At 44.8% G+C, this 12,453-nt stretch overlaps 1 protein-coding gene and 1 long non-coding RNA gene across 7 annotated transcripts in view; one reads left to right on the top strand and one right to left on the bottom strand.

The window, feature by feature from the left end:
- Positions 1–3,943: 3,943 nt before the first annotated feature.
- Positions 3,944–12,453, bottom strand: part of LOC148213649 (uncharacterized) — a 52,661-nt gene continuing 44,151 nt past the window's right edge. For 5 of the 6 annotated variants that reach the window (XR_015794195.1, XR_015794194.1, XR_015794196.1 and 2 more), the window contains 3 exons: positions 9,796–10,414; positions 5,250–5,397; positions 3,944–4,964 (listed from right to left, as the gene is read on the bottom strand). Coding sequence is in view for 1 of the 6 variants with exons in the window: in XM_088131279.1 (XP_087987405.1) it covers positions 4,796–4,964; positions 5,250–5,397; positions 9,796–9,887; positions 10,301–10,414 (523 nt within the window). In the remaining 5 variants the exon portion in view is untranslated. The remainder of the gene's footprint in view (positions 4,965–5,249; positions 5,398–9,795; positions 10,415–12,453) is intronic. The other variant, XM_088131279.1, reaches the window with a different exon arrangement.
- On the top strand, positions 4,874–9,739 carry LOC148213651 (uncharacterized). Its single transcript, XR_015794202.1, has 3 exons — positions 4,874–4,922; positions 6,298–6,442; positions 9,087–9,739. It is a non-coding gene; the product is annotated as an uncharacterized LOC148213651 (long non-coding RNA).

The raw sequence follows: 12,453 nt of genomic DNA, 5'->3' as shown, positions 1-12,453 counted from the left end.
TGTAGAAACATAGGAGTAGGACACATGCGACCCCTTAGCACTCTGTGTGTGCAGGGGTAACATTTTTGAACACTGAAAATCTCATGTTGTAGACTAGTGTTTCTCAAACTTGGCAACTTTAAGACGTATGGACTTTAACTTGCAGAATTCCCCAGCCAGCAAGGTGGGCAAAGTGACTGTCTGACGGACCTCCCCAAAAGGAGGAGCACCAGATGAAGCTGTGCAAAGGCCTTCCTGGCCACAGCCAGCACTTGCTCATCGAGCAGGAGCAGTGAATCCAGGAAGACCCCCAGATTGCACACCACTCTGGAATGGGGAAGTATCCAAGGTCAGAGATGGAATATCCCCAGATCTGGGTGGCCCAAATAGCCAGAACCACTCGGTCTTGCTAGGATTGAGTTGGAGATGGTTCCTCCCCATCCAAGCCACAGAGCCTCAGTTATATTGTATAATATATTGTGTAATAATATATTACAGTATAATAAAACATGAACCAGAAATTCACCTGCTTCAGATCGCAACGATAAATATTATCACCATAAGGAGTCTTTCTTTATATGCCCTCTGAACCTGCTGAGGGTAAGATGCTAAAGCACAGTTACACTGATATTTAAGTACAATAAAGTCAACCTTCCTAGCTGGCTTAAGACCATTCACCCGGTTCCTGAACTGAACTTTAGTGTAGCTTCTACTACATTCAGATTAACTTTCCATATCTAGAATCCTTTCTCTGAACTCTGCCTTGGCCTATTAGTAATCCCAAACCAATAGCTATTGAGGAAAATGCGAATAGCTTAGCCTCTTAACCTCCATTCCTCATGGCCAGGAAAACCTGAAAGTTACTGAGGCCAAACTTTGTGGGCAAACCATTAGATTTGACCAAGGATGAAAGAGTTAATCATTCTCAGCTTTGGACAAGGCTACTTCAGCATGAAGGGCCACTTTCAGCACACAGCCTGCTGCCTGGAACAGCTTCCTCAACAGTTTGGCTTAAAGAAAGCCGATCAGCAACATTATTGCACAGGCCTGATTGGGCTGTATAGAGGAGATGTGTCTGTGCTTTGGCCCCAAACGTTTACCCGTAGCAGGAATGTATTAGATTCCTCCGGTGTAAGAAAGAAAAGGCCTAGTAGCCAATAAGTTCCTTTCAGCATTTTAGAAAGCATAAGTTAATAGAAGCATTATATACTCCTGCGACTTGGAAACCAATCCATCGGCATTTAAAACATACCATCTGCTCAGACCATACTAACCGGTGCTTCAGATTTACTTTCTTGGGCTTTGTTTTGATTAAAGTTAATCTGCATTAAAGGGCAATTGCAGGAGAAAACCAAGGCCTTTGCTGTCCTCCTCCTTAACCTTATTAGGGGGTATAATAGAAGAGTTTGTTACCTGAGTATAACAGGGTTGCAGTGTATTCCTTCAGTAATTTAGGCACACTTTGTTTAAGTAGTCCAGTATAATATTGATATGAAGTTGATTCAAAGATTAAAGTAGAATAAAGTTGCATACCTTTCCGGTTGGTATTGCTTCTGACAGGTGTCCTGTTGAGGATCGTCATGTAATCTGTGGATAAGAAAAAGAGGGCGATGCGCAGGTTGTAAGCTTTGGTCTTCCATTGTCCCATTAAAGTCAAAAGCCCGTTGGGCTGACGGTGACATATTTTTCTGCAAAGTGGTATTTCTAATTCAGGATGGAGAGGGGAGCACTATCTGTTTTTCTGGCAAGATGTCTCCCAAGTCTAACCAGTTTTAAAAGCTTCCACGGAAATGTCTGGCATAGATCTGAGCACTCTGGGAAATCTACAGGAGAGTGAGGTCTTGTCCCAGGCGTGGTGCATGCGTGACAGACTGAGTCCAGAGTCTTTTTTCCCCCGTTCTGGGGCAGGAAAGCATCTGGCCAGAAGTGAGGGTAGGAGTAAAAGTCTGAAGGCTCAGATACTATTGTAAAAACATCTTTGCAAATACCCTCCAGTATTTTGTAGTTTATACCTGCTGTTACAAAATAAATCCAGCTCCATGGCACATGTTTTATTTGAGAAACATCAGGGGAGAAACCTGATGTTTTTCAGGAAAATGTTATGAAAAGTTTCCTACCCTTCTTATGGCTTTGGAGCATTCGTTCCCTGAAAACAAAAGCCCTGAAGCAGTCTTTTCTTTCCAGTCTATCAGACTTGAAGCAGTGGGGGGAGCTTGCTTCTCCCTCTAATGTAAAAAAGGGTGATTGCAGTAAATGGGCTGGACTTTAAGTGTTTCTTTTTTCGAATAAAGATCTCCATTTCAAATGTTTTCTTTTGCAGATTTATTTTCTTCCAGCTGCTACTGTTAAGAAAATGGTAACTTCTCTCAAGAAGACCTATGCAACCTGAGAGAAGGGGGGGGAGGGAGGTACATTTTTTTTGCCCTATTGCTTAATTGCTGTGCTGCCCCCAAGAGTGCTTTGCATTTCAACTTTGATCAGTAATCTCATGCTCTGCCTTGCAACAAGAATCCAGCATTGGCCCTAAAGGGGGTCTTCCTGTGTTTTGCTGTTAAACTAACTGGGTTATGAGGAAAGTTTACTAGGTTTCATCTTTGTCCCTCAATATGGATATTATGAACAAAAAGGAAACAATCTTTAGGACCATATTTGATAGAGCCTCCATGGACTGGTATGGTCTATCTGAAAACAAAAGAAAAAATAATTTTTAAACCACTTTTGGCTCTGGAAGCAGTCCAAGCACCCTATAAATTCCTATGTCAATGTAGATTCCTTCTCTCCAGCTTTTCAAGTTCTCATTCGAGGAGATTATTAGGAATGAGAAGGTATTAAAGTCCTTAGCAGTTGAAGTATATAATCATGTTTTCATCTAAGTAGAAATGTGATGAGCAGTCCAAATTTTGTCTGAGGGCTGCTTTGGATTCACCCATGCCCTTTCACAGTATGAGGGCCTGCTACCTGGATATGCAAAGCAACGATTTGTTGACCCCCACCTAGTTTTGAGCGCAATATCAAAATGTCCTCCCAGGAGAGGAGGTTTGCATGCTCCCTGTGTGGAAGTTAGAACCTGATGCTTTCCTGCTAGTGGTTGCAAGTGAGCAAGCTGCAGGAGCAGACTCGAGAGTGCCCTGTCAATCAGGGCCTGTGAGCAGTGCCAAGTCAGTGTAAGTAAAAAATAACTGACTTGGCACTACTGGGCATAGATGTATGGGGGGGAGGATGTAATAGACCCTGGCTACCTTGTTTAGCAGACTTCAGCAGGAACTCATGAGGAGGATTGCTGTCAGCCCAGGAGAGGTTTTCCAAGCTCTTGAGTTGGGGCGTGAATCTGTTTAAAGCCAAGATGCCTGCACTGGCTGAAAGGTCCTGCCTCTTCCTCCCGCTGACCACTGCATATACTGACATTTCCAGTACCTGCTTGCCATTGCTGAACAGCAGAGTAACTGTTGGGTCTCTATGTCTATGCCTCAAGGAAGATTCCCTGTCTACACTGGATGACTCTAAAATCTGTGACTATTTTGACTTTGAGAGAGTGGGTGTGAACTCAGCACTCTCTCATAATCCACTGAAACTCTAAATGAACTTTGATGGTTGATATGCCATGTGTCTACAGCACATACAATGGCCAGGTAAAACCCCTCAAGTGAACCTCAGGGTATCTTGCGGAAGACTGGGCGTGCAGATTGTAAGAGAGAGCTTGCAGGGGTGAATTGCCCTGTATTCAACCGCCTAAGCCGCTTTCTCCCTCCTGAAGGCATGGACTGGACCCTTTGATTCCCGTGGGAAATCACACTGGTCACTGGAATCTTCTGAGGCGTCACTTCAGTGGGACTCTGGAGGCATGGACTTGATCTTTCTCTCCCCTTTAGAGCTGAACTGTGCAAGTTAAGGACCTACTCTTCTAAGCCTCTCCCCAAAAGGAGAGACTTGTGCTCCATATCTTCACATCCCGACCTGCCTCAACTAACTTCTCCTCATGCTTCACCACTTCGGTATCTGGACCCCTGCCTTTAGTACAATGTGACCCTGTGCCAAGAGGGACCATGGTAGAAATGTATAAGTGGACTTCAGGGGGGAACGGAACGGAACTGAATTGAATTGAATTGAATTCGTTGTCCAATGGATGCCAGTCTGTTGCAGCTGTTCTTCAATCGGCCAGCTTCAAGCACAGCCCACTTAAAGAGATTGGCATCTTTGCTTCTCAAGCCTAGCTTTTCCCTTATCACTGAAGCTACTGACCTGTCTAGGGAGTGACCACCCCATCAGGAACTGGGCCCTGGTTGCCCGACTGGGCCTTCACCTGCTCCTGCTGACCAGTTGCTGTTGCAGAGCCCAAGGAACAGCACCCTTCATCATGGATTCTGCTGGGCCTGTTTCCTGTGACTATCCCTTTCTCCAGTGTGATGAGCGGGGACCGCAAAACCCGGGGCTCTAAGCACCTGCTTCCCTGCGAGTACAGTAATGGGAACTGACCATTGCAACACTCCTAGTATAGAGGCCCTCCTGGCTCCTTTGGGTGGCTCAGGATCCAAAGCTGCAAATGTACAAGAGCCGTGAGCCTATCCAGCTATTTGAGGTCTTCTGGCAACTTACTGTCCTCTACTAGTGCTTTCAGAACACTTGCTACAGCCAATAACTGACATCTTACTATTAATTACACTAATGGGGACTGGATCATAATTCACCCCCAGAAAAAAATCATACAGACGTACTGATAATGTTGAACAAAAAATAAACATTTAATATTTAAATAACATAAACAAGTAACAGAAATTGAAAAACTAACAACAGGATTAACTTAAACTAATACTACATCCTAAACTTGTACTAATGGAAGTCCAAGGTATTTTGGGGTATAATCAGGTCTTCTTTCATTTATTATTTTTATTTCAGTGGGAAATGGCGCCGATACCCAGCTTTCTGTGGTGGTGCTGCTGTCGGAGGTGGGTTCTAGCGGCGACACTCTTCCACTGCAAAACCTTTTCCTGGGGATTGAAGAACAAAAGGAGAATGAAATAACGTATACATTATTTTCTTGACACTAATAATCAGGTTATTATGATTTGTCGTAAAGTAGTGCATCTGAAAGCAGTTCAACCAAAATTTCTGAGGGTTTTCACTGCCCTAGGGCTCCCCGACTCTTGGAGATGCCACTCTCTTGAGAATGAACAGGAGGATTTTGGGTCCGAAAGCAGCCCTTTTGAGAGGGAAGCGCACTTGAAGAACGTGCTTGTCCACAGAATGACTCTTTTCCACAACGGGGGGCTTACTTGCATTGTCGCAGACAAATCCAAGTGCCAATGAAGGTGTACAAGCCAAACACAATGAAGAGTGTAATTGCTTGGTTGGATTCTAGGAAGTTCCCCTCTGACACCTCACTGGAACCTCCAGGCACAATAAGCTCACTTTCGTCCATTTCTGAAACAGAAAAGGGTGGGGAGAAGAAGTGAAAATGTTAAGTTAGTCCAATGGAAATGATTCAATAATACTTGCGGCTGTTAGTTATTTGCCCTGATATTTAGAATATTTTTCCATTGGAGCAGAATAGAAAGAAGTGGTTTAATTTTGCTTTTCCCCCATTTCTATCCCACCTTTCCTTTATATCCCATTTCCTTTATATCCAACCAGTGTGAAGAAAGAAAGATTGTTGTGTCAAAGCTAGGGAAAGCCCCATGTCCTAAAATAGAACAAAAACCTAATTTAATCATACAATATGTTGATATCCCTGTAACCTAGATAGATTGCAATACCTCTCCCTCCACCCAGCTCCCAGTTTTCTTTTGGACAACTCTTGATCCGCTCAACTTTTGTAGTTCCAAGGCCAGCCCATTCCAACCTAAAAACCCAAAGCAGGACAAGAAAACCAACAGGAGAAACCAAGTCTGGGCCACCTAAAGAGAGGTCACCAGCTCTCTTCCCACACAGCTTCTATCTCCGTTTCGACAAATACTTGCTCCACTCAGCTTTTATAGCCTCCAAGGCCAATTCTCCCAACCCAGAAACCCAGAAAAGGGAAAAAACAAAAACCAAAAGAAACCACAATACCTCTCTCTTTCTACACACAACTTGTCTTTTCCTTTGAACCAGTCCTTCACCCACTCACTTCTCTTATCCCCAAGACCAACTCTCCCAGCGTCCCAACTGCCACCAACGGCCTTGGAATCCCCCCCCCTCTTTTCAGCTCAGAAGGGAATGGTGACTCTTTAGTGGCACTCAGCCAGTGTGGATTCCATGGGATCTACCTGAAACCACCAGGAACTAGCAGTGCCCTTCCCTCAGATAGATAAGTCATAGAAAATGTATATGCTTTTCTTTCAGACCAACTGTGATGCCTGCTTTCTGGAGATCCAGTCCTTTGACATTTTGGTTCCTTTAAGTGACAGATGTCTGATTTAGCTGGAGTGTTGCCCATGTGAAATGTTTATGGCCTTAGGAGTCCTGGAGTAACATGAATGTGGTTCTTGTGAGTACTCCAAATTGATCTGAGTATCTGCTTAATTCTAGAGCAAGAGATCTGCTGTTCTTTTAGTCATGTAGCGTATTGAAATGTATTCTATTTGTGCCTGGGGCTTTTTCTCAGGCAATAAGCAAATATTTGGACAGGAATATTAATTCTGTTTAAGACATCAGGAGGGGAATAGAGCAATTAATACTATGCCATTGGACCCGGTTACTGGAGGGACCGCCTGTCTCCCATAACATCTGCCCAGCAAACGTAATCCTGCATTGGTCCCACCAGTTCTTGCTTGCAAGCAAGTGGTATTTCTTGCAGATATTCCAATGCACCATTGTTGCTACCTTGTCATGCCGCTGTTTGTAATCAGTCTGTACAGTCTTGGTGCAACAGCTAACTAGGTGGTCCACTGTTTCTTCAGCTTCTTTGCAGAGGGGGCATTTGCTGTCTGTTGCTCTCTTCTCAGTTCTGGCTTTGTAGGCATTTGTTCTTAAGGCTTGGTCCTGTGCGGCCTGAATTAGCCCCTCTGTCTCTTTCTTCCACTTTCCCGCTCTTAGCCATTGCCAGGTCTTCTTGTTATCTGCTTTGCCTGCTAGTTTTTTTATGTCCTGGCCATATGATATTTCCATGCCATGTCTCTTTTCTTTTCTTCCTTTGGTCTTTCTTACAGGCCAGTTTGGTATTCAGTAAGTCTTCATGTTGTACTAGCTTCAGTGCATCTTCTTCACTGTTCTTCAGATGTTCTTCCGATGCCCTTTTGTCTTCTTCAGCTGTCTGGTGTACTTGCAGCTTTCCATGCCCACCTATGCTGCTTGGTAAATATGGTCTGAGCAGGAGCTGTGAGTCCAAGAAGACCTCCAAATTGCAGGCCATCCTTGAATGGGAAAGTGGAACCCCATGCAACGTTGAAGTTGGAATATCCCCAGATCTGGGTGGTCCAAACACCCAGCCACTCAGTCTTGGTAGGATTGAGTTGGAGACGGTCCCTCCCCATCCAAACCTTCACTGCCTCCAGGATGGCATAATGAATGGCTTAGTGCGCAGGGGGTTGGACTTGTCAACAGTTAGCATTAGTTAAATAAACAGTTACACACTTCTGCATTACTAAACTGAAGCAGTAAAAACTGTCCTGCTTATATATCACATTTAAAATATGTTTTCTTTGATTTCTGTAAAACAGAAACATTGATATGTTCACAGATAAGTAGCTATACACTTTGCAATTTTATATACAAACAGGTCTGATGCAGGTAGCTTTCTTGTAGAATTTTCTGCAGTTCATTTTTGATACTTTCACAATTCACCAACTCTTCCACAATTTACTAAGGAAGTTGCCTAACATAAAAAAAATAACACAGTCTAGCTAGATTTGTTCTTAACAAACCCATGTTGACTTCTGTTGTTTTCAAGGTACTTATCGGTCAATCTGTTTATAACGTGCTCTAGAATTGTTCCGGATATTGATCCTGACTGGTCAGAGATACAATTAAAAAAGAAACCTGGCCAACTGAAAAACAATATGCCAAGCCATTCAAGGAGTCATGATAAAGATTATGGCATAGTGCTGTCCCACTTAAAACACCCTGTCCCAAGGACTGGGAGAACAACCAGGGTTTTAAGAGTTTCCTGAATATCAGAAGGGTAAGAGCTGCGGAAATCTCTGGGGGGAGTCACTGTAACAGAGAAGTTGTGCTTCCTGGGTCCCAAAAGATGACAACCTTTAACAGAAGGGACCTGGAGCACACCCGCTCTGCTCAAATGTACTGGGTGGGCAGAAAGAATGGGAGAAAGGCAGTCCCTCAGGTAACCAGGTCCTATGCCATGAAGGGCTTTAGAGGTGACAACCAGCGCCTTGAATGGCACTCGGAAGCCAACCGGTAGCCGATGCCGCTCACATACTGGAGGTGACACGTGGGAAAAATGAGAAGTGCCCATTACTGTTTGCACTGCTGCACTTTAAACCAGCTGTAGCTTGTAGATGGTGTTAAAGGGCAGCCCCACTTAGAGTGTATTGCAGTAGTCTAATTGTGAGGGGAGAGGGCTTGAGTGACCGTCTGCAAGTCCTCCTGGTTGAGGAAAGGGCGCAACTAGCCCACAGGTTTGACCTATGCAAAGGTCCTCTTGGCCACAGGTGCCACCTACTCTTTGAGCAGTAGCTGTGAGTCCAGGAAGACCCCCAAGTCGCACACCAATCTTGAATGGGAAAGTGCAACCCCATCCAAGAGCCACAATGGGGATGTCCCTGACCCCAGGGGACCAGACAGCCATAGCCACTCAGTCATGTCAGAATTGAGCCAAAGTCTGTTCGGCAGACCTTGTCCACAGGGAGTCACAGAATCAAACTCAGTCCAGTAACCTCACAAGACTGTGCCTTGGGCGCCTCACTTGACCCTGCTCAGAGTCCAACTGAGCAGGTGGCTTTATCCACCCAATAGCATGAATGTCTTCACTGTGGCTCTCCAGATGATCCTGAAACCCAGCTTCCTGTGACAGGGAACGGGTCACTCTAAACAGACCCAGTTGGCAGCTATCGGCAGATGTGATAAGTGTGGAGAAGTAACAACGTTTTGCTGTCTTTATCACCATGATGTAGATTCAGATACGAGCTCTGACTCATGTTCAGTCGGATTGACTCCTTGTCTTCCTCCAACAGCGTTCCAGGCACTGCTCTATCTCCCGGAGTTGCATGGAGAACCAAGGTACGTCCCGGGATTGGCGCACAGGGAGAGAGACCGCAAAGGAGCAATCTAGTCCAGGACTTTAGTGACCCACCTATTCCAGGCAGCCGCCAAGGCCTCGGCTGAACTGCCCACCAGATCCTCAGGGAAAGTCCCAAGCTCCCTCTCGGACCTGAGGGAACTCCTGAGCTGCCCCAGACACCACATCACCAGGTGGCAGGTTAAAATCCCGAAGGACCATCAGCCTCAAGGACTCCATCACCATCCCATGGCCATGGAATCCAGCAGCTCAAGCAGGGATGAGGCTGGGCAGCAGGGAGGGCAGTACAGCAGCAACAATCCCCACTGTTCCTGAAGGCCCACCTTAAGTTAGAGGTCTCACATTCAGTTATCTGCTTGATCCTCCCTATGGTCCGAAGGCCTCACCAGCTGCTCTGCTCGTGGCACTCTACAACTGCCGCACCTGGGCCTCCCAAGGAGCTCCCGTGGCCATGGTCAGCCTCCCCCTCCCCCAGCCCAGGTGGGTGAACAACATCCCAAATCCAGCAGAAGTCCATGGGGGAAATGGGCATACAGCAGAGTCTCTCAATATTAGAGCTTGCTCAGCCTCCACTCTGTATAGCCAGGACCAGCTTCACCACGTCCGCCACCTCCACCACCTGCAACACTGCCACCTCTACCAACCTTGCGACTGCGTCCAATCGCTCCTGCGGCATCCTCCATCCCTCATCGGCCTCCACGGCAGCATTCCAGCCTGGTCCCTCGAGGCACGGTATCTGTGATGCAGTAATACCTGATGACACATGCCCGATGGTCCTCTGGCTCTGCCCTTCTGTTCCAAGAAGGCTCCAAGGCCCCAGGGGCTCCAGCCTCTGCCTCTGCCGCGACCTCCAGCTGGCACCAGCATCACCTACTCCACTTGTCTGCCCTGCCATTGTCTCAGCAGCAGGCACCCGGCAGCTTCAGGGATGGCTGCAGCAGAGGCTCCGTAGCACACTCTGCTGCGAAGAGCTCCTCAGCATGTCAAGGTTGCAGGTGAGTGCCCCCACCCCTTGCATCCCCACCACCAAGCAACCCAGAAGGAAGAAAAAACAGAAACAAAAAACAATACTACCCCCCCCCCCAAATCTGGGCAACCTACACTTCTTACCAACAGCTCTGTGAGAGGAAATATTTGGGTGTTTCTCACCTTAATGGGATGGGGCAATGAATTGGTGTGGGCTCCAAGCTACTTTGTGGTATTATCAGCTGACTGAGTCCCCAGTTCTGTGAAGGAAGGCAGTATGGAAAAAGAAAGAACTTCCTGGAATTAAAAAGCAACAGTCAAGAATTGAGATTGATTTTGAGGGGGTGGGTGAACAGTCACATTAAACAATTTCAGATACATCTAGAAGTAACAAAAGGCGAGGGAATGAACTAGCTTTGAATATTCACTTGGGAAATATATTGATGAGTTCCACCTCTATAAATGTAACCATTTTTATTTCCTTTTGAATATGTTCAGAAGTCACAAAGTTGCCATGTATACAATCTGAATAATGTTTTGATAGTATTCAGCACATTTGTGTTCATTCTTTAAAAGTAATTTACCATACCAAGAAATGGGAAGAAAGAGATCGGCCAGGAGCAAAGCGTGTTTTTGCCATTTCCAAACTTTCCAAAATAAATTTTAATATACAGATTTGAGGGTAGCAGCTATTAATTCCTTACTGTCAGCACTTGGTCCCATTGGTGCCTATGCAGTGTTATAGATATATGAAACTCAGCCTTTGAGCAATTACTGTATTTGGAGAATGGTATTTGAAAACAAGCATTAGAAATCAGGATGTTCACTTCCCTGATTTTCACTTTGCTGAAACAGTTGTCCTCCTTTCAGTAAACTAGTGTAGAAACATAGGAGTAGGACACATGCGACCCCTTAGCACTCTGTGTGTGCAGGGGTAACATTTTTGAACACTGAAAATCTCATGTTGTAGACTAGTGTTTCTCAAACTTGCTGCTGCTTAGTTCTAATCAGAAAGGATGAAGGTGTGTTACTGCACAAAGGCCATGAAGACCTGCCCTCCAGGTAGCCACTGGAATGTGACCCTCGGTTGGAAAGGGCACAAAATTCAGTTTCACTGCAGCTTCTTTCCAGAAGGTGGCAAAATCACTCCTGCAATCCTGATATTAGTTGTGCAAAGGAGCTGTACAGGAAACAATTACAGTGCCTTTTCAGCTGGAGTCCCCTCAGATAAGACGTCTGTTGGAGCTCTCTTTGCAAGCTTGCTAATGAAGCAATCAGCGTTTTTCTTAGAAATATCTATTTGTTTGTTTGTTCAATGTACCTAGCTGCCCATCTCACCTACGTGATTCTGGGCGGCTATATGCTACAGAATATACATTCATGGTTGGACCACCATTTCAACTTGTGAAATTCACAAAGTTTTAAAAGTGAGAGCTAGCAGGCATTGAATGCGTAAATACACAGAAATGAGGAATTATCAAAATAAGGTAGCATCACCACTTTGAAACAGATGGGCCCATGAATACTGGCTTCTGCCTTTAACCCTGGTTTTGGTCAATCCAAACTTTTTGATCATTTATTCATTTCAAGGTCTTTGTTATTTCTCTGGCAAACAGATTCCTAAGTATTTGATCTTTTTAGTGATCAACTCTGTTATTTGGTGCAGATATTGCTTTTCTGTTATCAACTCTAAAGTATTTTTGGCAACTGTAAGCATTTGAGGTCACGAAACATTATATATAAGCTTAAAATGATGTTGTTATCATACATGGCTTACTAATCGGTAATTTTCCCAAATAATTTAAAAGAAGGATAACCTTACATTCTCTGAGGATATAGTAATGGGAATAAGATAAGGTCTTTTTTTTTTTCTTGAATCATCTTTCCTTTGGTGGAGGGTGTCTTATGCAGGCTTACCTTGGAGATATTGTGGGCTCGGTTCCAGACCACCTCAGTAAAACAAGTCACACAAATTTTTTGGTTTCCAGTGCATACAAAAGTTATGTTTACACTATTGCTGTAGTTTCTTAAGTGTGCAATAGCATTATGTTTTAAAAAAACAACGTATATACCTCAATTAAAAAATAGTTTGTGGCTAAAAAATACTAATCATCATCTGAGCCGTCAGCGAGTCATAATCTTTTTGCTGGTGGAGGGTCTTGCCTTGATGTTGATGGCTGCTGACTGATCAGGGTGGTGGTTGCTGAAGGCAGGGGTGGCTGTTGCAATTTCTTAAAATAAGGCAACAATGAAGTTTGCCACATCGATTGACTCTTCCTTTCACGAAAGAATTCTCTGTAGCACGTGATGCCATTTGATAGCATTTTACCCACAGG

The sequence above is a fragment of the Python bivittatus genome, unplaced genomic scaffold, assembly GCF_059951505.1.
Source record: "Python bivittatus isolate LINGU-HERP-01145 unplaced genomic scaffold, Pbiv_v1 ctg000910_np1212, whole genome shotgun sequence".
In the NCBI taxonomy this organism is placed as follows: Eukaryota; Metazoa; Chordata; class Lepidosauria; order Squamata; family Pythonidae; genus Python; species Python bivittatus.
The sequence above is the reverse complement of the archived record's forward strand: the minus strand, read 5'-3'. Positions and strand labels throughout refer to the sequence as shown.